The sequence below is a fragment of the Ochotona princeps genome, chromosome 13 (assembly GCF_030435755.1).
Source record: "Ochotona princeps isolate mOchPri1 chromosome 13, mOchPri1.hap1, whole genome shotgun sequence".
Classification (NCBI taxonomy): domain Eukaryota; kingdom Metazoa; phylum Chordata; class Mammalia; order Lagomorpha; family Ochotonidae; genus Ochotona; species Ochotona princeps.
Genome location: NC_080844.1, coordinates 13,799,030 through 13,826,659, shown reverse-complemented (window position 1 = coordinate 13,826,659; position 27,630 = coordinate 13,799,030). Strand labels below are relative to the sequence as shown.

General features: G+C 42.9%; 2 protein-coding genes, 1 non-coding gene and 1 pseudogene across 17 annotated transcripts in view; 2 read left to right on the top strand and 2 right to left on the bottom strand.

Moving 5' to 3' along the window:
- CPEB3 (cytoplasmic polyadenylation element binding protein 3) overlaps window positions 1–27,010 on the bottom strand; it is a 214,996-nt gene extending 187,986 nt beyond the window's left edge. For 4 of the 11 annotated variants that reach the window (XR_009246476.1, XM_058671347.1, XM_058671348.1 and 1 more), the window contains exon 1: window positions 24,633–24,818. The gene's annotated coding sequence lies outside the window, so the exon portion shown is untranslated. Of the gene's footprint in view, window positions 1–24,632; window positions 24,846–24,883; window positions 25,024–26,450; window positions 26,693–26,959 lie in introns of those variants that run through there. The other 7 variants (XM_058671354.1, XM_058671355.1, XM_058671353.1 and 4 more) reach the window with 6 other exon arrangements.
- Window positions 1,500–2,045, bottom strand: LOC101525029 (high mobility group protein B1-like; annotated as a pseudogene).
- Window positions 10,685–10,823, top strand: LOC118759491 (small nucleolar RNA SNORA8). The gene has a single exon (XR_004996219.2). It is a non-coding gene; the product is annotated as a small nucleolar RNA SNORA8 (small nucleolar RNA).
- The window catches only part of MARCHF5 (membrane associated ring-CH-type finger 5), a 48,286-nt gene continuing 44,661 nt past the window's right edge, over window positions 24,006–27,630 (top strand). Inside the window, exon 1 of one of the 5 annotated variants that reach the window (XM_058671363.1) lies at window positions 24,006–24,147. Coding sequence is in view for 2 of the 5 variants with exons in the window: in XM_058671359.1 (XP_058527342.1) it covers window positions 25,213–25,247 (35 nt within the window). In the remaining 3 variants the exon portion in view is untranslated. Of the gene's footprint in view, window positions 24,148–24,882; window positions 25,248–26,404; window positions 26,521–27,630 lie in introns of those variants that run through there. The other 4 variants (XM_058671361.1, XM_058671359.1, XM_058671362.1 and 1 more) reach the window with 4 other exon arrangements.

The following is a 27,630-nucleotide window of genomic DNA, read 5'->3' as shown; positions in this document are numbered from 1 at the left end:
GATTAGAACCAGTGCCCATATGGGATCCTGGTACACGCAAGGCGAGGACTTCAGCCGCTAGGCTAGTACACCAGGCCCAATAAAATTGTACTTGCTACAAGTAGAAGCTAACAGGAACGTCAATTCTACAAACTGCAGTCCTACTACAAACTTCAGCTTAAAATAGGGCTCTTCCCAAGTGTCTCTAGACCAGAACCGTCTGGCATCCACCTTGATTTCTATCTCTACTAATACCCTGAAAAAAGTACCTAGCCATGATACACCTAGAGAGCTGTAAGTTAATAATTAAGTGTTGTTTTAGGCCATTAACTTTGTAGTGATTTATTACATAGTGGCAGAAAACCAATAACCATTATTCCATTTTCTTATAAGACATTGTTCTCCCAGATTTTCCCTTATCTCTTAATGTTTCTTCTTAATCTCCTGGCTGTTAAATACAGCTTCCTGTAGGATTCTGCTAATCCTATACATTCTCTGTAGACAATGCTATGTATGATCATGGAGCTTACACGACGTAGATTTCAGATCAAACCTTTCTGCTCATCTGGAAACCACTACTGAACATTTTCTCTTTCTAACAATCTACAGAATTTTCTCCCATAAATACGCTGGCATCTTTACTCTCAGTTGACTTTTCTCCATTTAACGATCCCACCATGCAGGCACTCAAGTCAGGAGTCTGGACTCCCCCTCATCTTGACGGACAGGTCTAATTGGTCACTAATACATGTTAATTCTGTCTCCTAAATTTTTGTTTGACATCCCCTTGTCTTCATTCAGAAGCAGTGTACTTTCACATTTGAACTACAGCAGCTCTGTGGTTTTCATACTATCACTAGTAACCATCCAAACACAGTCTTGTTAGCTTATACCTTTTCCAAAACCATTTAATGACTTTTCTAATGCAGAGGATAAAAAATAAATTTAACTCTTCTGCCTCTAATTCTTTTTCCCAGACACACCAAGTCCCTAGCAGTCCCTGGAGGACTGTATTATTTTGCCTTCACGCTCCTGTGCAAATATTTCCTTCTGCCTATATATCTTTCTCCTTTTTTTCCTAATAAAAAGTTGTACTTACTTAGCAGTATTCATAATGTCAAAACAGCTGCAACTTTTTTTTTTTGCAATTACAGAGTGGTATTTAGTTAAAAGAACAATTATTTCATATAACATGCATCAGAGACAACTGAAATATAGAACTACTTTGTGCTGTGCACCAACAAGAACCTGCTTTAAATTTCCATGCCCATTTACAACCCCCATACTGTACCAGGCAAGGTTAGCGGCTATTGAAAATACTACCAGCAAAAAAACAACAAAAAAGAAAATACTACCAGGACAGGGTTTTCTTAAGACACAATCAGCAGTGCATTCACTATACAGAAAAAGACACTGTACAGTTTAAAAACAACCTTACATTTTTTTGTTTAAAAGGAGTGAGTTGTGTACAGGGAGGGTCAAATGTTTTATAGACAAGAAAAAAAACTGCTAGAACCAACTTATTCATCATCATCTTCACCTTCCTTCTTTCCTCGCGCTTTTCAGCCTTGACAACTCCCTTTTTGGCTGCATCAGGTTTTCCTTCAGCTCAGTATGCAGCAATATCCTTTTTGTACTTCTTCAGGTTGGCAGCCCTCTTCACATAAGGCTGCTTGTCATTGGCAGCAATGTTATTCCACATCTGTCCCAGTTTCTTTTCAACGTCACCAATGGAGAGGTCAGGATGCTCCCCTCTGATTTATGAACGATACTCACAACAGAGGAAGGAAAAGGCCAAAGGAGGCTTCTTGCATGCACTGGGATCCTTGAACTTCTTTTTTGTCTCCCCTTTAGGAGGGATACAGGTTTTCATCTCTTCTCCATTATCAGCCTTCTCTGCCTTTGCCATGTCATTCACTTCTCGGAGCACTTCTTAGAAAACCCTGGGAAGTTGACGGAAGCATCTGGGTGCTGCTTCTTGTGTTCCTGCAGGCAGTTTACACTAAGAATGCATCTGATGGCATTTTGCCTCTCAGTTTCTCAGGATCTCCTTTTGCCACAGTTAGTTATTTTTCCTCCGCAAGGCACAGGGCTGCCCAGTGCCTATCCAGAACTCATTTGCCCCAGTTCTGTCTCTATGGAGCTCAATGTACTGCAATCAACTTTTAATCTCTTTGTAACCTATTCCTATCCATCAGTTAGAACTCAGCTCAGTTTCTCTCACACCTTTCCTAACCACCTGAGCAGAATTTGTCATACCCTCCTTCAGGCACTTTTGTAATACACATATATCTTCAGTATTAAAGTCTCCATACTTTACCGTTAATATTTTTTTTTACATACCTACCTTTCCTACAGTAATTTCAGGATTGGAATTTATATTCTTTTTTATAACCCAGGCACTCGCCTGAAACAGAGATGCCCAATAAATATTTGTCGACCAAATGAAATGTGAGCTTTTGCCTCAACTTACAGAGGATAAGAACACTTCTATAAGTTGACACTAGAAGAGAAATTTTCTTACTAGTAAATACATTTCAAAAACACTATACATAATGATGGCATGCAAAATGTTTATTGAATGGATTCCATGCAATTCAATAAAATTAATTTATCCTTTCTGGTATTACAGAATGTTTCCAAGTTTGTACTCTTGTTCAAACAGATTGTTCAAGTGAGCCATATTTCTATAGAAATTACTGGATTGAAAGGCATATCACCATTTAAACATTTAAACAAATTGTTTTTTTTTTAAGTTTTTTTTTTTTTTTTTTTTTTTTTTTTTTAGTTATTGGAAAGCCGGATATACAGAGAGGAGGAGAGACAGAGAGGAAGATCTTCCATCCGATGTTTCACTCCCCAAGTGAGCCGCAACGGGTCGGTGCGCGCTGATCCGATGCCGGGAACCTGGAACCTCCTCCGGGTCTCCCACACGGGTGCAGGGTCCCAATGCATTGGGCCGTCCTCGACTGCTTTCCCAGGCCACAAGCAGGGAGCTGGATGGGAAGTGGAGCTGCCGGGACTAGAACCGGCGCCCATATGGGATCCTGGGGCGTTCAAGACAAGGACTTTAGCCGCTAGGCCATGCCGCCGGGCCCTAAACAAATTGTTTAAGAAAGTTTGCAACAGCTTATATGACACCAGAAATGAACTTAATATGTGAAAACAATAGATGAGTACTGTATAAAACAAAGAATAGTAGTGTTCTTACTGTGACAACATATCTACTCCTCTTTTGATATGCCATAGAAGACTAAGTCCCTTTCTGCAGCCTCATATATTTGTCACTCTTCATCATAACTTTCTGTGGTATTGAGGTAGAAAAAGATTAATATACAAATGGCTTAGGTTTGGACATACTTTTTCAAATCATGACATATAAGATACCAGTGTTATAGCACAACAGTTTAAACCACCACCTGCAATATCAGCATCTCATGTGGGTACCAGTTTGAGACCTTGGCTGCTCCACTTTCAATACATCTCCCTGCAATGTGCCTTGAAAAATGGCCAAAAACTGGGCCCGGCGGCGTGGCCTAGCGGCTAAAGTCCTCGCCTTGAACGCCCCGGAATCCCATATGGGCGCCGGTTCTAATCCCGGCAGCTCCACTTCCCATCCAGCTCCCTGCTTGTGGCCTGGGAAAGCAGTTGAGGACGGCCCAAACATTTGGGACCCTGCACCCGCATGGGAGACCTGGAAGAGGTTCCTGATTCCCGGCTTCGGATTGGCGCAGCACCGGCCGTTGCAGCTCACTTGGGGAGTGAATCATCGGATGGAAGATCTTCCTCTCTGTCTCTCCTCCTCTCTGTACATCTGACTTTGTAAATAAAATCTTTAAAAAAAAGAAAGAAAGAAAAATGGCCAAAAACAGTCCAAATGTTTGGCAGCCTACATGGATTGTGTGAGACTTGGAAGAAGCCCTGGGCCCTGACTTAAGAACAATTCTGGCATTACAGCCCTTTGGGGGAATGAAACAGCAATTGGGAGAGATTTCTCTTTCTCTTTCTCTCTCTTTTCCTCTCTCCTGTAGCTCTGCCTTTCTAATAAATATATATCTTATAAAATTTATACATGTAAAAGGTCTGCCACCATGGCACAGTAGGCTTAAGCTTCTGCCTGTGGTGCCAGCATCCCATATGGGGGCTGATTTGTGTCCTGGTTTCTCTGTTTATGATGCAGCTCCCAGCTAATGGCCTGAAAAGGCAATGGAAGATGGGTCAAGTCCTTGGGCCACTGCACCCATGTGGGAGACTCCTGGTTCCTGGCTTCGGATCAGCTCAGTCCTGGCTACTGCAACCATTTGGGGAGTGAGCCAACAGATGGAAGATATCTCTTTCTCTCTCTCTCTCTGTTTCTGTCTCTCCATATCTGTGCTCGCTTCGGGAGCACATATACTAAGATCTGTCTCTCCATATCTCCTTAGAGTAACTCCGCCTACAAAATAATTTTTTAAAACTCTAACAATTATGCATATAAATGAATGCATGTGTGTACATTCCATATATACTTACATATCATAGGAAGAAAAAACAAACTGTACTCATCTATGTTGTTTCCAGACTTCAATTGTAATTTTATCATGAAAACTAATATTATATATATATATATTTTCATGTATTCGTATTCAGCTTTGGTAATGAAAATACTAAATAGATCAGATACTTCTACATAAAAAGTTTCATGCATTATAAATGTATAATTTATGGCAAATTCTGGCTTCAAACCACCTGAGCTCTAGATGTTGAAACCATCTGCAAAGTGAATCAGAATATGGAGGCTTGCTCACTTGCTTGCTGTCTCTGATCTTTGCCTTTTAAATAAATAAATAAATCCTTAAAATTAAAAAAAAAGAAAGGCAGCGTGTCAGAGAGAGTCTTCCATCCCTTAGTTCATTCCTTAGATGGTCCCAACTGCAACTTTTATTTTCTTCTTTAGACTTGGAAGAATATCTTGCATAGAGCTAGGTAATAATAGCAGCCAACATTTATGGAGCATGTAATGCGGTGCTAGAAACAAGGCTAAGCCTTTTCATGTATTAATTAAATTAAAACATACAATAAACCTAGAGGATAATTATCATTGTTGGTCCGAAACTGGGAGCCAGGAGCTTCTTCCAGATGTAGGGACGCAAGGACTAGGGCACTCCTCCACTGCTTTCCCATGCCAGTAGCAGGGAAATGGATATATAGAGAAGCCAGGATATGAATCAGGGCCCAAATGGGACACCAGTTGCATAGGCAGAGGATTAGCCTGATGAGCTACCGATGTACAGTCGTCTTTTGGCTAGTAACTCACACCAGCAAGTCTTCGTATCCTACTTGATGCATACATCCTAGGAGAGAGCCTGGACTGCCAAAGTATGGAAAGAGGAGAAACTGTGACTCAGCAATTTGTCTTTCTCTTACTGACGCAAAGCTTTTATGAGATAACCTTTGCCTGAAAACAAGAGATAAGCTCTAGCCAAAGAATTCCAAATTCCACTGACAGGCAAGAGCCAGTCTTACTCCAGAGTAGACTAAAATCGCATGACTGTCTTCAGAAAGATGACTCATCAAGAGAACTGGCTAGAGACCAAGGTTAGTGCAGGCTTGAGACAAAGGAGAAAACCTTTTTTTTACCACGACCTTTAGCAGCCAGTAGTTAATGGGTTCTGAATGGACTGATGAGTCATGGGGTCACCAGAATGAAGAGCAATAGCCAGGACTCAGGCAGCCTTTGGATCCTAGTGTCTTAAGTTCTAGCAGTGTCTATGTAGCATGAGGGATTAAAATTCACAGGGGATCAGATTTTACCCAAATCCACCTTTATTATCGCACTTGATGTAAAAGCTCTGTGCCATGAATAGCTAGTACAGAAGTCATCTTCATTTACACACATCAAGCAGTGCACCAGCAGGGCAGTCAGAAAGACTAATGGAGATTGAAATCTAGGTCATGTTCTTCTCACGAAACTCCTGAAGCAGTGGAGAGCTGTGCTTGCTTGGAGGAAGGGGGGATTTTTCTGAAATTCAACAGGGATCATATGAACAGGTGACAGCACAAAAGATGACTGCTGGAATCCCCAATAGCCACAACTGTGGAAACCCAGACTCAGAGATAAGAGTTTACCAAGTAGTGGATCCAAGACTAGATGAATTCAAATTTTCTAACTCATTAGAAATGCTTTAGCATGCTTTTTCAACCAGCTATGCTAAATGTTTCCAAAAGTGCAGTTTTAAGAAGGCTATCTCAGTCTTCTTGTGTTGCACACTGGCATCCTCAACACCTTCTTCCAAATACAGGATTTTAGCATAATTCTGTTCTAAAGTCATAGCTGTTACCTTCTCGAAGAAGCTGAGAATAGCGGGGCTGATGTTGTGGTGTAGCAGGTTGGGACGCCTGCAGTGCCAGCATCTCTTGTGGATAGCAGTTTGAGACCCAGCTGCCCCACTTCCGATCCAGCTCCTTGCTGATGTACCAGGGAAAGTAATGGAGAAAGTTTCAAGGGTTTGGGCCCCTGCACTTATGCAAGAATCTCCAGGTTTCTGGCTCCAGCCTTGCTGTAGCCATTGGGGAGTCAACCAGAGGATGAGATCTCTCTCTCTGTTTATCCTTCCTTTCCACCCTCTCTCTAACTCTGTCTTTCAAATAAATAAATCTTTAAACAATAAAAGAAATAGATATACTTGCCTCCCAAGAGGGATCCTTTAAATGGATATCCTATCATTCTTGGAAAAACAAATTAGACCACCTGCTCTAATGCTAATTTGCTAATTTTGATATCACCATCATGACATCATCACAATATATAAGATCATTGTTTTTATTATGCAAAGTGATGAGTGGAAAGGAAATGGAATACAAAATCTAATTACAAGGGCCAGCATGGTAGCATAGCAAGTTAAACCTCCATCTGTGGTGCCATCATCCCAAAGGGTTGTCAGTTCATGTTCTGGCTGCTCCACTTCCAGTCCAGCTCCCTGATAATGGCCTGGGAAAGCAGAGAGGGATGGCCCAAGACTTTGTGCCCTGCACCCATACGGGAGACCCAAAAGAAGATCCTGGTGTGAACCAGTGGAAAAAAGTTCTCTCTTTCTGTCTCTTCCTCTCTCTGTGTGTAACTTTTTCAAGTAAAATAAATAAATAAATAAATAACAATAAATATAATTAATTATTATTCTCCATAATACAGTTCTGTGGGTATGGGGTTCCTCCACCTCCATCTTCTGCACCATTTTCCCCCCAAATTATTACAGTAGTATAATCCCTTATTAATAGTTACAAGTTTAACTTTTTGCTACTTAAATGTATCATGGCATGGAAGGAAGAGGCAAAGGTTGAAAATCTAGAGTCACTTTGTAAAGGTATATGCAAATGTTTCATTGGGAGTTCTATATTTATTTGGGAGTAGAGACAAATATTGCAACACATCTTTATTCCAGGTATGTAGTCTCCAACAGATAGTTCATCTATGAGAATATATGCACATACTTAATTACCCATATCTTTTTATTTTGTACTTTGCATGAAGGTACTATATCCTTTTTTTTTAATCTAATTATATCAATACAAATACTAGCACTACCAATTATTAGCTCTCTGGCTGTGACAACAATTTTTATTGAGCTCATACTAACATGTATTTGCTGTAACATGTATTATATTAAACGATAAATAATTTCATTCACTACTGAGGAACATCCTTCATTACCCTCAATTCACAACTGAAGACACTGAGATTAAAGTAACCTGTTCTGGGGCTGGTGCAGTGTTTCAACTAACTAAATCTCTACCTGTAAGTGCCAGCATCCCATATATGGACGCCAATTCGTGTCCTGGATGCTCACTTCCCATCCAGCTCCCTGCCTGTGGCATGGGAAAGCAGTGGAAGATGGTCCAAAGCCTTAGGATCCTGCACCCATGTGGAAGACCCAGACGAGGCTCCTGGCTTCTGGCTTTGGATCAGTTCAGCTCCAGCCATCATGGCTATTTGGGGAGTGATCCAACTAATAGAAGATATATTTCTGTCACTCCTCTCTGTAAATCTGTCTTTCCAATAAAAATAAGTAAATCTTTTTTTCTTTCTATTTTGTTACTTTTAAAAAAAAGATTAATTTGTATTTATTGGAAAGTCAGATATACAGAGAAGAGGAGAGGCAGAGAGGAAGATCTTCCGTCCGATGACTCACTCCCTAAGCGGCTACAACAGCTGGAGCTGTGCCAATCCGAAGCCCAGAGCCAGGAGCTTCTTCCAGGTCTCCCACACGGGTGCAGGGTCCCAAAGCTTTGGGCTGTCCTCAACTGCATTCCCAGGCCACAAACAGGGAGCTGGATGGGAAGCGAAGCTGCTGGGATTAGAACTAGCGCCTATGTGGGATCCACCAGGGCCCATGTGGGATCCCGGCGTGTTCAAGGTGAGGACGAGGACTTTAACCGCTACACTATCATGCTGGACTCTTATTGTTACTTATATGGTACAATTTCATAGGCCCTGGGATTTTCCCAACCTTTTCCTCAAATTCCCTCCCCCCAACTTATTTCCCCCATAAAAAAAAGTAACCTCTCCTAAGTTATATTCGATGTTGCAAAATAGCGAAGCCAGATTCAAACCCAGGCAGTATGGTCCTAAAACCCATGCTCTCAATATATGAATCTTTGTTTTCTCTGGAATAAAATGGAGATATTACTAACTTTCTGCTCTACCTAAATATCCAGAATTATATTAGAGAATAGGAAAGTGCTTTTAAGAAACTATTGAGCTATCGGGCCCGGCGGCATGGCCTGGCGGCTAAAGTTCTCACCTTGAAAGCCCCGGGATCCCATATGGGCGCTGGTTCTAATCCCGGCAGCTCCACTTCCCATCCAGCTCCCTGCCTGTGGCCTGGGAAAGCAGTCGAGGACGGCCCAATGCATTGGGACCCTGCACCCGCGTGGGAGACCCAGAAGAGGTTCCAGGTTCCCGGCATCGGATCGGCGTGCACCGGCCGTTGCGGCTCACTTGGGGAGTGAAACATTGGACAGAAGATCTTCCTGTCTCTCCTCCTCTGTGTATATCCGGCTTTCCAATAATAATAATAAATCTTTAAAAAAAAAAAAAGGTCAATGCATGAAATCCAAAACTAATACTGACAAACTGACGGGCTAGTATTGATATTCTACATTCAAGATTTCCCTGTGTCCTTTCCCTTTAGTATCAAGAGACAATGAGTTGCTAAGCCTTTCCTTAAAGAATGATCATCTTACTATTTCTTATCTCTATATCTTTCTTCCCCTAAGCTATGATTCCATTCTGTAGAAGAAATGTAACAATGGGACACATACTCTTACCTGTTTCAGGATATAGTGCTTTTTATTTATTCGTCTGAGTATTTTGTGCACTAAGAAAATTTCACCATCTAGTGACGATGTTTACACGAACCAGCACTCTGATCTTTCAGGCAATTAGCTAAGAATTCTGCATGCCTAATCAATTAATCCTAACAATCTCAAAACTATATTAAAACTATCATTCTTCTCATTTTTCAGTTAAGGAAGTACAGGCTTAGAACTGACCATTTGCTCCAGGTGACGTAACTAGTAGGTAAATAAGTTCAGGTCTATTTGGATTCCAAAGCATTAAGCTTACCTCAAATCTCTTAACTACAGCCACACTCAGGCACAACCCAGAGGACTAGCACCTACATTGCCTTTACTATCAGGCTTCTGGTTTTAGATGCTCCTTCTTTTAGTGACTGTAGTTTTGCTAAACCCAAAGCCAGGGTGAGCACTGTAAACATAATGGGTTTAAGTAGCCGCTTCCAATGCCAACATCCCATATGAACACTGGTTCTAGCCCCAGCTGCTCCATTTTCCACACAGATCCCTGCTAATGTACCTGAGAAAGCAGAAGATGGCCCAAATCCTTGAGCCTGTGTTCCCACTTGGAAGATACCCCGTTGGAGTTCCTGGCTCCTGGTTTCAGCCCTATCCAGCCTTGGCATTTGTGACCTTTTGGGGAGCAAACCAGTGAATGGAAGATGTCTCTCCCACTCTAACTCTGACTTTCAAATCACTGAATCTTGCTTTTTTAAAGTGAAAGCTAAATCACATGGTCTGACAATCCAAAATAACAGAATTTCAAACAAATTCAAGATCTGTGGTTATTAGACCTTTACTTTTTCCTAAGCCCCAGTCACTTCAATCAAGCCTTACTCAGGTTTTCCTCGGCTTCTTTTAGGCCAGGCCTGAACTCTTAGCATTCCATAACTCTTCACCCAAAAGCCCAAAGGCTTTTACAGTCAGAGACCTCAGTCTTAAGCTTCCAAAAATTCCTTTCTCAAAAAATAAAAAGGAATAAAATGGTTTTGTTGTTGTTTTGTTTTGCTTTCTTTAAATAGAAGCCCTTAAGGCAGCCCTTTGAAATATCACACTTCATCCCAAACCTCTACCAGGGAAAAGAGGAAGAAAAGTGTATCTGTTTTCTAAGGGGTTCCTCTCTAAAAGCATTGCAGTTTACACTGAGGTCTTCCAAAGAGAACAAAAAGGAAAGCAGAAATCCTAAGCTTCATATGCAGAAATAATTCATAAATTCATCTATTTAACACATTTACGAAGCACTGAGTATGCAGCAGTCTCCCGAAATTCACTGTTCCTCCTCCCTGCCATCTACATATGTGAGCCAGAGAACACAAAAGAGGAGGATCTTTCTCTTTCTACTTGAGAAGAGGGCTTTTAAAGACAAAAACATTGCACTGTATAGTATCTGCATGCAGCATTTCATTCGTGCTGAAGTGTTCAAAGGACAGTGCAACAGAAAATCAGTATTTGGCATCGTTGGTTTTCTTGGCTTTGTGCATTAGAAACCTGGTAATACTTTTGACACATTAGTACCTTTTTTCCCAAAATGTACACTTCAGTTTGTTGTGATCCTCAGTAGTAAATAATGCTTTTCTTTTTCTAGGATGTTTGACCTTAAGAATCAGGGGACCTACTGTCTCTAAAGACCTGAGTACATTGCTTAAAATTGTTTACCAGAGATTCTAGGAGGTGTTTTGACAAGAGAAGATTAACAGTAAGGAATAAGGATTGAAGAAAACCATGAATGAAGAATCAGTTTTCAAAAGGTTGAAGATGGAAGTAAATGAAGAGAATGTACAGTGGAAGGAATTGCAACACGAGAAACTCCTTAAATAAAAATTTGTTAGCTTTAAATAATTTTACCTTATTACACAGCATAAAAAATAAACTTTACACTGGTTTGTAGGAAAAAAAAGACAAAAACAGAAAACATCAGATGTGAATACAAAAAGAATAAAAGGATGATGTAACCAAGGGAAAGTCTGCTTGGGCATCTATATTAGATAGCTATTAAAGGCCTCCTTGACGAGTAACACATAAATGTAAAGGAACCATCCATGTGAAGGCAAAGCGAAGAGCTAATGCGGAAGATGCCCAACCGAGCTTTAAGACCTGAAGTTGGAAATCTTTCATGAAACCACATAGTAAATATTTTAAGCTTCCCAAGTCACTGAAGGTTTCTCAGTTGCATATTTTACCTTTTTATTCTCTGTTGTTGTTTTGCCAATCTTTAAAAATGTAAAAAAATGGCCTAGCAGCTTAAGCCCTGGCCTTGCAGGTGCCAGGATCCCATATGGGTGCCGGTTCTAATCCCAGCAGCCCCGCTTCCCATCCAGCTCTCTGCTTGTGGCATGGGAATGCAGTCGAGGACGGTCCAAAGCATTGGGACCCTGCACCTGTGTGGGAGACCCAGAAGAAGCTCCTGGCCCTAGCTTCAGATCAGCTCAGCTCTGGCTGTTGCAGCAGCTTGGGGAGTGAATCATCAGACGGAAGATCATCCCTCCTCCTCTCTGTATATCTGATTTTCCAATAAAAATAAATTAAAAAAAAAAAAAGAAATCAGTTTGGCTCTTTATAAAGACCACAGTGAGGAGTACAACCAAAGAGAAGATTTGGAGGCAAGTTATTATATTATTCAAGTGAAACAAGATCAGGGTGATGGTAATAGAGAAGAAAAAAACTGAATACAAAGTGAATGAACTCCTTCAGTGAAAACTACATTTATCATTGGTAACAGAAATCATGGAGAGGTTCTTGGAGCCCATGCGGCACTGCATGTTAAGCTACTGCCTGTGATGTTGGTATCTCATATGAGAGCCAGTTCATGTCCTGGCTGTTCCTCAATACAGTTCCCTGATAACACCTAGGAAAAGCAGTGGTGAATGGCCCAAGTCCTTGGACCCCTGTACCCACATGGAAGCCCCAATGAAGCTTTAGTCTCCTGGCTTGAGATGGGCTCAGCCCAACTTTTGCAATCCTTTGGGGAGTAAATCAGCAGGCGGAAGGTCTCTTTCCTTGTCTCTGTAACTGACTTTTAAATAAATTAATTTAAAAATTAAAAAAAAATCATGGAAGGAGTCTTGAAATTTTACTTTAAAATCAAAAGAAGGGATTCACATTTGGTTACAGTGGATTTGGCAGCGACTTCACCATGCTTGGAATGGCAAGACTGGCAGCAATTCAGAACTGTTGAATTATCAAAATCGCTCAGGCAGGACCCTCGGAGCATGCCCCACTTGGGGACCTAAGATGGGTGGGAGGCTGGGTGGGGCTTCTCCCTTAATATCCCCCCTTTACTCCAGATACAGAAAAAAAAAAGTGGAAATAATAGTCTTACCCACTTTTCTGTAGCCCTTGAACCATTGTGCCCTAATTAACTATGCAAAGATTGTCAAAAAAGAAGAAGAACAAAAAAAAAAAGACTTAGGGCTATCCTCGACTGCTTTCTCAGGCCACAAACAGGGAGCTGGATGAGAATCGGAGCTGCCAGGATTAGAACCAGTGCCCATATGGGATCCCAGTGTGTTCAATGCTAGGACTTCAACCGCTAGGCAACTGCACCGGGTCCACGATATTGTAACTTTTATTTATTTATTTATTTACTTACTTATTTCTTTATTTAAAATTTTTTATTTTTAATTGTTTTTTGATATAATATTGCAACTTTTAAAAAGCTTTTGAATCTTCTTTACATTTGTACCATTTTTTTTTTTTAATTTACTGACTCTTTAATTCAGAAGCCTAAGAGATACACATAAAACAGATTTTTCACTCACTGGTTCACTCTCCAAATGCCTACAGCACCAGGGACTGGGCTGGGCCAGGTCAAAGCTAGGAACTCAATGTGGGTCTCCCACATTGGTGACAGGAATCTGAGTACAGGATTATCACCTGCTGCCTCTGGAGTGTGCTTCAGCAAGAAGCTGAACTTGGAAGCAGAGTCAGGATTCAAACTCAGGCATTCTGAAACCCAGGCATCCCACAAACAGGCTCTTCATCATTATGCAAAGTATTAACCCTTAAATTTTTGTAACTATAAAACACATGCTCATAGAGTAAAATGAAAATAGTAAAAGGGGATAAAATGAAAAGAATGTTCCTCTCCCAACCTATAGTCACATTATCAACAGGCAATAATTTTAGCAATATCCAATTTTGTAGAATTACTCCTTACATACATATGCATATACAGACAAAACAACAAAAAGTAAATGAGATAACAGTACAAACACTACCTATACCATGCTCTTCTACACCCAAGAACATGTACATACCTTTTGATTTGGATACTCATCATCAATCCTACCTTCATTAAGGTAGAATGTCAATGTAAGCTCAAGGCAGGTATTTTTGTCATGTGATCTCTCCTATCTAACCCCATTACCTAAACTCTCAACACAGTTCAGTAAGAATTTGCTAATAACTTTACTTTCCTTCGCAGAACTGCCTTCATTCGAAGTATAATTCCCTGCCTCAGTGTTACCGGCCAGAAAACTTAGTAAAAGGCTCCCTTATTAGGGTTTACTCCTATTAGCAGAATAAAATCAATGGGGAGTCATTCTATACAGTGCAAAATTTTAAGCACACAGAATATTCCTTTTACCAAGATCCTCCGAGGTAGCTGCTACTTGATTGTTCCTAGGTTGGTTCTCCTGCCTTACATTCAATTCTATGGGCTCATTTGTATCCTTCCAGACAATTTCCTTTTTGCTTAAATTAGGTTTGGGTTTCTCACCCTCACTACCGCTGCTATTTTAAGATGCACAATTCTTTGTTGCAAGGGGCTATCCTATAAACTAAGCAGTAGCATGTTCAACAGTATACCTGGTTTTTTCCCTTTAGTTGTCACTAGCACCTCCCAGTGCAACAGTCAAAAATGTCTCCAGACATTACCAATACCCCAGAGACTGAATTAGGAAAAGTTGATATCTGTGGGATAGAAAAAAAAAAAAACCTGATGGATATGAAATCTTGTATAACATTCTATTACTTTGAAACTATCTTGACTGTTTTATAACTAAGTTACATTTGTATCATAGTATACTTTGATAGTATATGGGTATGTTGTAAATTACTAAACCTCTCTATAACAATGTATTTTAAGGTAGCACCTGGAGTTAAAGTAACAGCTTTATGAAGATATAATTCATATACCAAATAATTCACCCATTTAAAGTATCAATTCAATAGATAACTTTTAGTATATTTACAGAACTGTACAACCATCACCACAATCAAATTAAGACCACTTTCATCACTCCAAAAAGAAACTTCACACACTTTTGCTGTTATTTCCAACTTCCAAACTCCCCAAGCCTTAGGTAACCCTGTCTCTGCCAAAGCCTGTGGAAATGCAGGGCCTGCTGGTTAGCTCAACAGTTGGGGTGGTGATGGGCTGAGCTAGGTGTGACCATGGAACCTGCCAACACTCACTGGTATAGGGACCAAGAACAGTCTGGGCAGGTCCAGGCTGCAGCACCCACATGTGCATCCTAAAACAGGCTGTGGGGCGGACCAGGCCACAACATTCACCAGCTCATACTAGGCCAAGGTGGAGGAGCAGACTATGCTGGGCAAGGGCCTACCACAAGCTGGCATGAATGAGATCTGGGTCTGGCAGTGGTCCAAGTGGGGGAACTTGGGAAAATGCCCTAGTGGGTCATAGCTCCTGCTGGTGAGCATGTGGTCCAAATCTGGGAGTTAGGCAAGCTGGGCATGGTTGCTTCAACTGTCGGCTAAAGTGTGGATTGGTTTTGGAAAGGGGCACACTGGGTAGGGCTGAGCCAACCTCAGCTCACCAGAAAGTGCAGAAACCAGGCTGGAACACAGGTCATGCTGGGCTAGGCTGTCACACCTACCAGTGTACATGAGCCAGGGATGGGAGCAGACTGAGCAGGGCCAGGTTCCAGCACTCGCCAGCAGGAGTTGGGACTGGGGGCAGGCCAGGTCAGGTCAGGCTACAGCATCTAAGGCAAAGGCCAAGACAGGTGAGGGGCTATGTCAAGCAACCACTGGCACACACAAGATCTGTGGCTGAGAACAGGCCTGACTGGGGAGCAAAGGGGACATCATAGCTGGGTTGTGATTCCCACTGGTGAAAGCAAAGGCCACAGTTGGGACTGCTGTCTAGTCTGGGCATGCTACAGTGTCCCTTGACATTAAGTGTGGACTGGATCTAGGTTGTGCCAGACTGGTCTAGACACAAACACCCCGTGGTACTTGTGAGAACCAGGGTATGTATGTGTAGGACAGGCTAGGTTGGGTCTCTACCCCTGCTGAGCCATGTGTGTGCTGTGTCTGGGTGTGGATAAGGCTTGGCTGGTCTGAAACATTCAACAGTAAAAACCAGAACGGGTGAAGGCCATTCAGGAAAGGCCACTGTTCCTCTCAGGACAGGAGGTGGACTAAGTATGGCTGGCCCAAAGACCCACTGGTGTGCATGATCTGGCACTGGGAGAGCTTCTGATGCAGGAGCTTGGAAAACTCCTGTCAGGACACAGTCCCTGCAGGCAAGCGCAAGAACAATGATAGGGAACAGCTCAGACTAGGCCAGAGAACTGTAATCAATGGAATCCATTTGGCACAGTTCAGGGGTGAATCAAGCTGGGACAGTTCATATCACCCCCTGGCGAATCTGAGCACCAGAATGAAGTGTAGGTCGGGCCAGGTTGGATCACAACACAGGCCAGTTCACATGAGGGTCAGGACTGGAGCCAGTTGAGATGGGCTGGGCTGGGCTAGGCTGTAGCCCCCACCAGTGTGAGTTGGAATTGGGGCTGGGACAGACTCAGCCAGGCTATTACACCTACTGGCAAATATTGAGGAGAGGCAGGCCCTGCCAAACCAGGTCACAGCACCCAACCAGCACATGTGAGACCGAGGAGGGGAGGGAGCGAATCTGGTAGGGAGAACGTGGAGGGCTCCCCTGCTGGACCATCACTCCTACCAGACAGCATGAGCTGGGATGAAGGCAGAACAGGTCAGGCCGGGGTACAACACCTGTTGGCCTCATGTGGGCTAGATCAGGGGAAAGTCAGACTAAGTAGACTGCTTCTATTGGTGCATGCATAAATCAGAGTGAGGGTGGGTTGGCTGTGCTTTGCTGCGGGGTCCCAAAGCCTTGGGCTGTCCTCGACTGCTTTCCCAGGCCACAAGCAGGGAGCTGGATGGGAAGTGGAGCTGCCAGGATTAGAACTGGTGCCCATATGGGATCCCGGCACGTTCAAGGCAAGGACTTTAACCACTAACTGTCTAATACTTTTATACTGTAGGACACACGAACTTATTTATCCACTTACTAGCTGATAGACATCTGTGTGATTTTTTTTTTTGCTATTTAGAATTATTCTATGAACATTTACATACAAGTGTCTGTGCAAGCATGTATTTTCCTTTCTCTGTATATTTACCATGGGATGGAATTATAGGTTATGTGGTAAGTGCAAATACAGGATGTCTTAAACCACAAATAAACTAGTTTTACTTCTTCCTAGTATGAATACCTTTTGTTTCACTGTGTAACTGCCAGGAACCTCTGATACTATGCTGAATAGAGGTTACAAAAGAGTATGTCCTTGGTTTGTTCTATCCCAAGGAGCAAACTTTTAGGCTTTTCACTGGTAGGCATTATACTGGCTATAGATTTTTCTGCACATGTATTTTGTCAACTGATGAAATTTCCTTCAAAACCTGGTTGCATAGTCTTTTTCTTCTTTTGCTTTCAGCAAGCTGCGACTGAAAATAGTAAATCAGTGTACTTGTAAGTTTTTGCTTCACAGAGCAGAAGATGTTTAATATTTAGGTTTGGCCCAATGGCCCAGTGGCTAAATCCTCGACATGCATGCACTGGGATTGCAAATGGGCGTCGGTTTGTGTGCCAACTGCTCCAATTCCCATTCAGCTCCCTGCTTATAGCCTGGGAAAGCAGTAGAGGATGGCTCAAAGCCTTGGCAGCTTGCATCTGTGTGGGAGACTCAGAAGAGGCTCCTGGCTCCTGGCTTCAGATCAGCTCAGCTCTGGCCATTGCAGCAACTTGGGGAGTGAACCAGCAAAGATCTTTCCACCTTTCCTTTTCTCTGTATATCTGCATTTCCAATAAAAATAAATAAGTCTTTAATTTAAAAAAAAGTTTAATATTTTTAAAAAATATTCCCCAAAGGCCGTTTTTTTTTTTCCTTTCTTATTTGTCAGCCTACAACCCTTCTATCTGAGTTCTAGGTAAGTCACAAAGGATTAAGTGTATATTGTTCTAAAGCTCTATGTTTCTCCTTTGGTAATTTACTTCCATTTCTCCTTCAGTACTACAGTGAGTCTCTATTTACAGCATTTTCCACTTCAGATTGATAGCTGTCTTTATTCCTTCCAACAGAGGATCTATCTGATCTCTCGCTGTAAGAAGGAACTACTGTTAACTTTATGCAAAAGCTTGAAATCAACAGTGGTTTAGAGTAATAGCAAACTTTGAAAGTCAAATTTGAAGAGCAACAGCTATTAATCAATCTGGGGTTAAGAACTTTCCAAGAAGGGAAACAAAATTTTAAAAGCAAGCAAGTAAAATACATAAAACCAAAACCAAAATCCTAAAAGGGCCCAAAATTTTCACATATACATTAAAAAAAAGTCCCTGGGGCGGACATTGTGGCCTACAAGGTAAAAATGCCAGGTGTGACAGCAGCATGTAACAACACTTTATCCCCAATACAATTTCCTGCAAATGGCGTTGGAAAAGCAGCAGAAGTATCTGGGTGGACGCCATCCACAGGAGAGACCCAGAAGAAGCTCCTGGCTCCTGACTGCAGCATGGCCCAGCTCTGGGGATAGTGGCCACCTGCACAGTGATCCAACAGGTGAAAGATGTTTCTCCGTCTCTTCCTCTCACTAAATTTGACTTTCAAATAAATAAATGCTTTAAAAAAATTCCTATTCTATAATGTATAGGCTAATGATAGTATCTCTTCATGTGCTTATATTTGTATCTTTGAAGAAATATCTAAGTGTTTTGCTCATTTTAAAATAGTATTTTTTTCTTACTATTGAGTTACACAAAATCTTTATTTTAAATTCAAGTCCCTTTTCAAATAAAGGATTTCCAAATTTTTTCCTGACAGCATCCTTGCAACACAAGCGCTTTGAATTTTGTCTGCCTTTCAAAACAGAAATAGTGTATCAAGGCAAAGCAACCAATTTAACTTGCAATTTCATCACAGAAATGCTTTTTCTCTAAGGCAACTATCATACTTTGGATCTGACAGAAGTCTACCAACCTCCAATTCATCATATACAATATTAAAAATATAAAAATTAAGTCAAGATTTTAATTAAATGAATATATTTTAATGCTTAGTTGAACATCAAATAAAACTGTTCTTATAAATTTATTATTGCATGCATGTGACTGCAAATAATACATGACCGTTTGTGCCATTTGGTATAGAACCCTTGAGTGGTGTTAAGGTGCAAAGAAGTGTGGCCATCATAGCTTGTGTCATCAGTATAAAAAACACAAATCATATTTCACTATTATGAAATCAGAGTTTACGACACATGCTCCCTGCAGAAAGTTCTCAGGGAACCCTAGAATCCGGAAGAGCAGAGACTCTAACTAGCCAGAGAAGACTGTGTAAAATTAAGAAAACCAGGTCAACTTCAAGCTGCACTATATAACATACATTGTAGGGACCAAGTCTGCCTATAAATGTCTTTTTATAGGATACCAGAAATACTACTTACTTGAGAACTACTTACCCTAATTAAGGATCTTTAAGAATTATAGCTGTATTATAGCAAATGTCTGAAAATGTTTACCATAGGCAAGTGTCTCAATCCCAACCAAGGCCTATCCGTCTTTATTTTCAACCCTGCATGCCACAAGATTGACACCCTGGCTGCTCTCACCTCTGCTGGAGAACTTTCAGTACTGGTAACTATCAGCTAACACCAAGCGAGCTCTTATCCACATGCTCAGTCTGGTACTGAACAATTTGAATGATCTTCTTCATTTAATTTCTCTAGAAACCTGGTAAGGCAGGTTCTCTAATTGTCTACAATGATGAGGAAATCAGCTTAAAGAGATTCTGTAACCTGCCCGAAGTTGCTGAGCTCCAGGGTGACTATGCTAAGACTCAAAGCTATGTTTGAACTTAAGCTCTCAACTTCTGCAAGACCTGTGCAAAGATTCTTGAGCCTCAGTCTAATAATCATTCAGAACACTTGTTTAAAAAGAAAGAAAGAGCCCAGCACAGTAGCCTAGCGGCTAAAGCCCTCACCTTGAATGTGCCAGGATCCCATATGGGTACTGGTTCTAATCCTGGCAGCTCCACTTCCCATCCAGCTCCCTGCCTGTGGCCTGAGAAAGCAGTTGAGGACGGCCCAAAGCATTGGGACCCTGCACCCACGTAGGAGACCCAGAAGAGGCTCCTGGCTCTGGGCTCCTGGCCTCAGATTGGTTCAGTTCCTGCTGTTGCGGCTGCTTGGGAAGTAAATCATCGGATGGAAGATCTTCCTCTCTCTCTTCCTCTCTGTATATCTAACTTTGTAATAAAAAATAAATAAATCTTTAAAAAAAAAAAAGACAGTAAGTCAGGCATTGTTGCAGGACACATAAATCAGAATCTTCTGGGTAATTTTTGACTCACAGCAGATTTAGGAACCAGTATAGGTGAACTCCCCATTTTCTACAGATTGGTGTGTATTTCTGATACACACACCTCTCTGTAGAGGCAGTTTTTTTCTCTCATGGTACAGGAATAAAATCCCTTCTTTGGAAGTTCTTACCTTCCTAGTCTGTCACTCATTGATCTTTTTGGCTGATCTTGCCCCGAGATCTCATCTTACAGCTTTTCTTACTCATCACAGGGGCTTTCCCTCTCACGGTGTTTGCACATACTGTCCTTTCGCCTTGGACGCTCTTCCCTCCTCCCTGTATGTATTTAACAAGCGCTCTTCTTTAGGCCTCAGCATCATGGACACTTCTTCAGAACAACTTTCCCTGACCTTCCTGTTTAGGTCAAATCCCCAGTCACACCATCTCCCAACACTAAGCACCAGAATTGCAAATCTATGTGAATGATTGCATCTCCTGCTTATAAATGCCACAAAAGTGAAAAACATTTATTTATGCTCATCACCTCATTCTAAGTGCCTAATTCTGTGCCTGTCATGTACATTCAATAAACATTTGTTTCACAAACAGGTTCAGACCTTTTTAACTACTTCTTGGCTGACCAATCGACTGTTTTCCACTTACACAACAGCGAATCCAATTCTCAAGCCACAGAGGTGAAACTTCTCTTCTTGCCTTTTCATTCATCCAAACCCAGGAGTCTACTCTCCCGCTTCACTTACAAAATGCCTTCTCTTTGCTCCAAGGTAAAACTTAAATTCCCTGTTTTACAAAGTTTTCTTTAACTTGTCAGCCCACAACAGTCTCCTGGGGACTTCTACATCACTTCATATGTTTAGGCCATTCATTCGACACTTGCTCATGTGCTACCATATCATTACATAATATTTCATATGTAAATACTTTGTTTTACTTTCCCAAATGCATGTTTTGGTAGTGTGTACATTCATAAAGGGTAGTTGCATGTAACTTTGCAACTAGAGTCCCCGCATATATCTTAGGTCTCTGGAAACATCTGTTGAACACTCTATGGCTGGCAATGAGGACTCAGCCTACAGTTTCTCACTAAATCTGGTACTTGACAGTTCTCAGAGGATCTATTTGATCCTTTCTCCATGGAATTCCTCTTGGGAACCCCTTGGTAGATGATTCAAAACAAGTACACTGAAAGGACGTTATGATAATATATTGTTTTGCAGTCTGACAGAGAAGTCCATTTGAAATATTTCATGATGCTTTTAAGATGATAACTCAACATTGTCTTTGTTCTTGTCCTCTGAAACTGGGAGACTACTTATACATGATCAGTGGATTAATTTGTATTTTAAAATATATCTTTAAGGGAAAATGCAGGAAGAGAACTATAGTCATATTGGTTACTCCACTGATTATCAGTTTCCATAAACATTTAATCCTATTTAAAATGCAGCACCATATTTCAACTTTTCTTTTCGGTCATACTAACTTTTTTTTTTTTAAAGATTTATTTATTATTACTGGAAAGCCAGATATACAGAGAGGAGGAGAGACAGAGAGGAAGATCTCCCATCCGATGATTCACTCCCCAAGTGAGCCACAACAGCTGGTGCTGAGTCAATCCGAAGCTGGGAACCAGGAACCTCTTCCGGGTCTCCCACACGGGTGCAGGGTCCCAAAGCATTGGGCCGTCCTCAACTGCTTTCCCAGGCCACAAGCAGGGAGCTGGATGGGAAGTGGAGCTGCCGGGATTAGAACCGGCTCCCATATGGGATCCTGGCACGTTCAAGGCGAGGACTTTAGCCACTAGGCCACGCCGCCGGGCCCGGTCATACTAACTTTTAAGCATTTAAAATCTAAACTATAATTCAAACTATTCTGAGTCATACTGGAAAATGCAAGAGTTCACAGAAAACAAACAAAAAAATTGACATATAATACTGAAATTCTCAGTATCTGTCACCTCTTCAAATCCAAGGATTATTTTGTCAATTTTACCAGACATATTTTTGTGCATACTAAGAAAAGTTTGATAAAGAATTAGCAGTTATTAGGCCTAGTGTGATGGCTCAATTGGCTAATCCTTCCCCTGTTAGCACTAAGATCCCAAGTAGGCGCTGATCCGTGTCCTGGCTGCTCCACTTCCCATCTACCTCCCTGTTTGGTGGCTTGGGAAAGCACTGAATGATGGCCCAATACGTTGGGACCCTGCACCTGACTGGGAGACCTGGAAGAAGCTCCTGGCTTTGGATCAGCTCAGCTCTTGCCTCTTCGGCCATTTGGAAAGGGAACCAGTGGATGAAAGATCTTTCTTTCTCTCCTCTCTGTAACTCTGTCTTTCCAATAAAATAAATAAATCTTTATTTAAAAAAGAGCCACCAGTTATTTATTTTTTTTTAGATGTCCCTTTGAACATTTTAAATAAAAATTTAATAGGTTTATTGAGATGTAGTTTAAATACCATAAAACTCACTCATTTTAAATTACAACTGGAAGAGATTCTTATAGTTACATAACTATGCCACTGTCACTATAATCTCATTTTACAGTATCCTATTTTCTTAATTTTGATGTATTTCACAAAATACAACTATCACCACTAATTCTAGAATATTTTGATCATTCTGGCAAGAAACTTCATTAGCAATCATTCCCATTTCCTCAACTGTTTCAGCTCTATGCAATCATTAATCCACTTTGCCTCTATTGACTTGCATGTTCTTTTAATAATATTTAGTTTTGAAAGGCAAAGATCTTTCTATTGTTAGGTCATTTCCCAACTGCCCCCTATAGCAGGACCAGGGCCAGGCTGCAGCAGAAGCCTAGAACTCAAACCAGATCTCCAGCTGGTTGGCAGGGAGCCACACACTTGAGCCGCCACCTACTCCTTCCCACCAGGCACAACAGAATGATGCTGCAATCAAAAGCTGAGCCAGGACTCAAACCAGGCTGTCTTAAGGACACCACTAACACCGACTTGAGATCTGCCTCTTCCTAATATTTGTACAGAGTAGTTTGGTGTGATTAGCTCCTTTCACTTAGAATAATGTTTTCAAGATCACCCAATGTTACAACATGTATCCAAAGTTCATTCCTGGTTATTAACTAACAGTTTTCTATTGTACAGATATACCACATGTGACTTATTCGTGGGTCAATTGGAGGGTATTTGGGTTTTTTCCACTTTTTGGCTCCTAGGAATAATGCTGCTGAGAACATCCACAAACAAGTCTTTGTGTAAACATGCTTTCATTTTTCATGGGAGATACCCAGAAGTGGAATACTGGGTCAGGCCATGATTATTCTCCCTCTAGATGAGAAACAATTCCGTTGTTGTTTTAGCTTCAAAGAGTCTGACAATCTGGAAACAAGTTTTTCACAGAGAAAACATCAGATTTTTTTGGTATAAGAAGGCTCTGCTGTCAACAGAATTGTATCTTCCAATTTAGGGTCAATAACAAATATAAAATGAGGTAAGGATCCTTTCAGTGAAAATCATAAAGCTAAAATGGAGTTTGCATTGGTCCAATCTACTACGCTAAAATTCTATTTTCTAGTAAGATGCACATATCCTGCTTGTTGTGGCTGCTAATTGCTTAAGATACAATTATACAGTAAAGGTTTAGTACAAGTAACCAAACATTGCTTTTAATATTAGACACCCTGAGTGAGGTCATTATAGGAAAATACTAATTTTCCTTCCCCAGGATGGGCTTGTTGCTCATATCATGAAGAAAAGGTGAGACATTCATTATTTGATTTTCCAAAGCCTCTCGTGAAATCGTTTCAGGAACTGGAGGCCAAGTAAACTCTAGTCACGTGTTGCTGTTGTTTTTCTGGTCACGGCACGGGCTAGATCAAATACATTCAGAAAGCAAACTGCGACCAGATCGTTAATTTTACTGATCGTAAATTCCTACATTTGGAATCAAGAAACCACTGTCTTATCAAAAGGCAAGCATCTTGCAGCAGACATCAGACGTAATGAAGGAGAGACTACCAGACGTCCCACCAATCACAACACGAGAAAACGCCACAGGTCGTTCCAACACCCACCCGTGGTAGTCAACAGCTCTCACCTCCCGCTAACACTAGCCCCTAGAAGGTCAGAGAACAACCCCGCCACGGAAGATTGGCGATTCCTCTCTGCTGATCCCCACCCACTCCAATCCACCTGCTGGGCGGTGTCAAGGAGACAAGAAATGGTTAACAGCGACTAGCAGCGGTGAGAAACAGCCCTGACAAGCCACAGCTGAGTAAGCAAGCGCTGTTTATTCACCGAACTGTTCCACTTGGAGGCTTCTGCGAGCCCTAGGACAGCCCAAACATATTTCAGGAGATTCCTAGAGAGGAAGAGAAACATCTCCCGCCCCACCCTCGGCACACCCCGACAGGCTCGGGTGGAACCGTCGAGCCACCCGCTCCCTCAGGAATAAACTGCACGCACTAAAGCCTCGGACCCTTCCGGCGGGGGCTGTGTAACTCCCTCACCCCAAATCGGACTGTGACGCTGGAGAAGCGGGTCCCGGGCGCCCGGGGCTTCTGAAGGAGCTTCTGCCATTCCCCCTCCTTCTCTCCCCACCGTCGCCCAGGTCCGCCCACCCGCCGCGGCCGAGAGCTGGGGACCCTAGTGAGGAATGTCCCTCCAGCCCCCTGCCCTCACCTGGCTCGCTGGTCCCACCTGAGGGCAAGGGCTGCGGCTGGGGAGGAAAAAAAAAGAAAACAGACCGGGAGGGCTGACCTTGTTGCTACTGACAGCGGAGCGGCACATCCTGCAGCTTCCTGGAAAGCGACCCGAAGGACATGCTCCCCCCTCCCTGGAGGAAGGAAACGGGAGGGCGCCGGCCGGGCTGCGGCGGGCGCGGCGGTGGTCGCGGCGGGCTGAGCAGCCTCTATCGGGGGTGGGGGGATGATCCGAGGACTACATCTCCCAGGCTGCTCTGGGCCGCCCTGCGTCGTGACCCCGGCGCACACGGAGGCGGCGACTCTTACCTCACAGAGGTAGCTCCTCCGCCGACAGCAACTCGGCCCCCGCGGTCCATGGACCGGAACCCTGGGCCGACGGGCAGGAACCCGGGCCGCGATCGCCGCCTCCCAGCCCCAGGCTCCTCCTCCTCCTCGTTCCCCACCGCCTCCTCCGGACGCCCGCTGGCCGCGCACAGCCGCCGCCGGGCTCGCGGAGCCGCCCCAGGAGGCTTGGTGGCGGGTTCGCGGCTACCGCCGGATTGAGGCCTACTCCGCCGCCTCTCAGTGCTATTGTCCCTGGGCCTGGCCCTGACGGGTCCACCGGGGAGGGCCGAGGGCCGCCGGCTGCGCGGAAGATGCCGGACCAAGCGCTACAGCAGATGCTGGACAGGTACTAGCTGCCTTGGGGGCGGGGGAGAACGGGAGCCGCCGACCTTCGCTCTGGCCCTTGCCGGAGCCGGGTCCCGCGTGCTGGACAGGAGTTCTACAACCAGGGACAGGAAGTTTGGAGTCTGTATTGGGGAGCTAGGGGGGAGATCGGGCGGCTAGGGTCGCAGACCCGAGAGTGAAACTTAGCTGAAGAGCGGCGTGTGGTTGTGTTGGAACACTCGGTTTTGAAGCGTTAGAATTGACCCCTAGCGTTAGTTTCTTTTCTTTCTCTTTCTCTCTCTTTTTTTTTTCTGTTTATGATCTTGCCCTCCTCTCCCTCCCCCAACCCTTGCACTATGTTATAAAAGTGTCAACGCTATACCGGCAGGAAGCACCAGATTACCTTACGATGGCTAAACCTTCCCTCTGCGCTCCCTGCATCTCCCCCCGACCCCCAAAGAAAGCCAAGGATAAACATTTCTTTTGAAAAGCCTGATAGGTTGGTTTCATTCCTTCCCATCCCCACCCCAAAGCTGTAAGGTCAAGAGTATCCGCAAGGGAGCCTGAACGGTCAGACCGGAGGAGAGGTTATGGAAAGCGGCCACCAGAGTTGACACGGAGCACTTGCTGTACTTTTCTGATCCTTGATTGCACTGAGGAAGTTACAACCCCTCCTGGGGGCCCTTCGCCCATTCTGGGAAGCCTCCAGTCCTGACTCCTTTTGTGAGGTCGACTGCACCGCCCTCTGCTGTCCAAATTCTGGGGCTTGGGTTCTATGATGAGTTTTCTGGAGTCACCCAAATCGCCCTTTTCCCGGTCAAGTCTTTCACTTCGTTGTCCTAGCCACTCACACGAACTATTCATGATATTTGTGACTGCCTACAACTCTCAGTTAACGTCATCTGCCTCCCTGTTAAGCAGATGGTGCAACTCCTAGTATTGAGTTAAAGCTCCTGCTGTAAACGCAGTTTAGGTCAGCCATACCCAGGACACATATCACCCCAGAGTCGCCTGCTCCCAGAAGGACAGACATTTCTTTGAATCTTAGAATTCTGAGAGTTTACAATGATAGGAATCGGGTCAGACTTTTTCAGATGAATGACTGGTGATTTATCTTTGATCAGTTAATGTTTTAAGAGTGGTAATTTTTTTTTAAATACACGGTATACCATCTCCTGGAAGGCAGAAACTTACTCATCATTGTTGATCTTGAATCATCACTTACCTGTTATTCAGCAAGTAATCAGGAAGTATTTGTTGAATGAACTAATGCATGACCATGGCTGTTTTTCCAGGTATTGAGGGTGAGGAGTGAGAGATGAGGAACTAACGTCCTATAATGTTCCAGGTTTTCTATTCCATGTAGTTTAGCATCCAGAAAATCTGTGGAATACTAAAGATGCTGAGAGAAGACTCTGACTTCCTACCCCTGCCAGTTCCAATTAGATTCTAGTTGGAATCCTGTTCTGGGGCAGCGGGACATTTTGTAGTTAATTTTTTTTCCCTATGAGAGTCTCCTGCTTTGGCTTTCATGTAGTGAGTCTTTAAAAAGATCTAATGTCCAAAAATTAACCTGGCTTCTCAAACATATCCTTTGGAGACTTCCATAAAAGTGAGAAGAAGCCAAGGAGTGCTGGAGAGGCATTTAAAACTTCTCAACAGAAAACCTGGAAATTGTGGCTGCCATTTCCGGAAGCACTGACTTATTCACATCTTCGTACCTCCTTAACATACCTCAAGGTAGATTCCTGAAATGGCTGCAGGACTTGTGTTGTCTAAATCAGTTGCTTCCAACCCAGCTTCATGTTAGCATTGCTGGGGAAGCATTTTCAAAAATATGTATAGATGGTTAGACCCTGCCCAAGATTAATGAGATCACAATTTCTGTAGGAGAGGGAATGGACATCCGTCTACAAAAACCTACCGAGTGTTGCTAACACAACTGAGGGCAACTGCCCCAAACCTGAGAGGGTGTATGGTTAGTAGTAATAGCTTGGACTTCAGAGTAGGAAATCTTAAAAATCTAATCACACTACTCATTAGTTGTGTGACTTTGAACTTAACTTCAGAGGCTGTTTATATCTTCATTTATAAAATGGAAACACCCAACTTCACAGGATTGTGTCAGCATCTTTGTTTTTGTTTTTAAAGATCTTATTTTTATTTGGAAGGCAGAGTTATTAGAGAGGAAAAACAGGGCTATCCATCATTTGCTATTTCACTCCCTAAATGGCCACACTGACTGAAGCTGGGAGCCAAGGAGCTTCTTTTGGGTATCCTATTTTGGTGCAGGGGTCCAAGGACTTGGGCAATCATTTGCTGCTTTTCCCAGCCATCAGCAGGGTGCTGGAGCAGAAGTGGAGCAGCCGGAACTCAAACCTGTGGTCATATGGGATGCCAGTGCC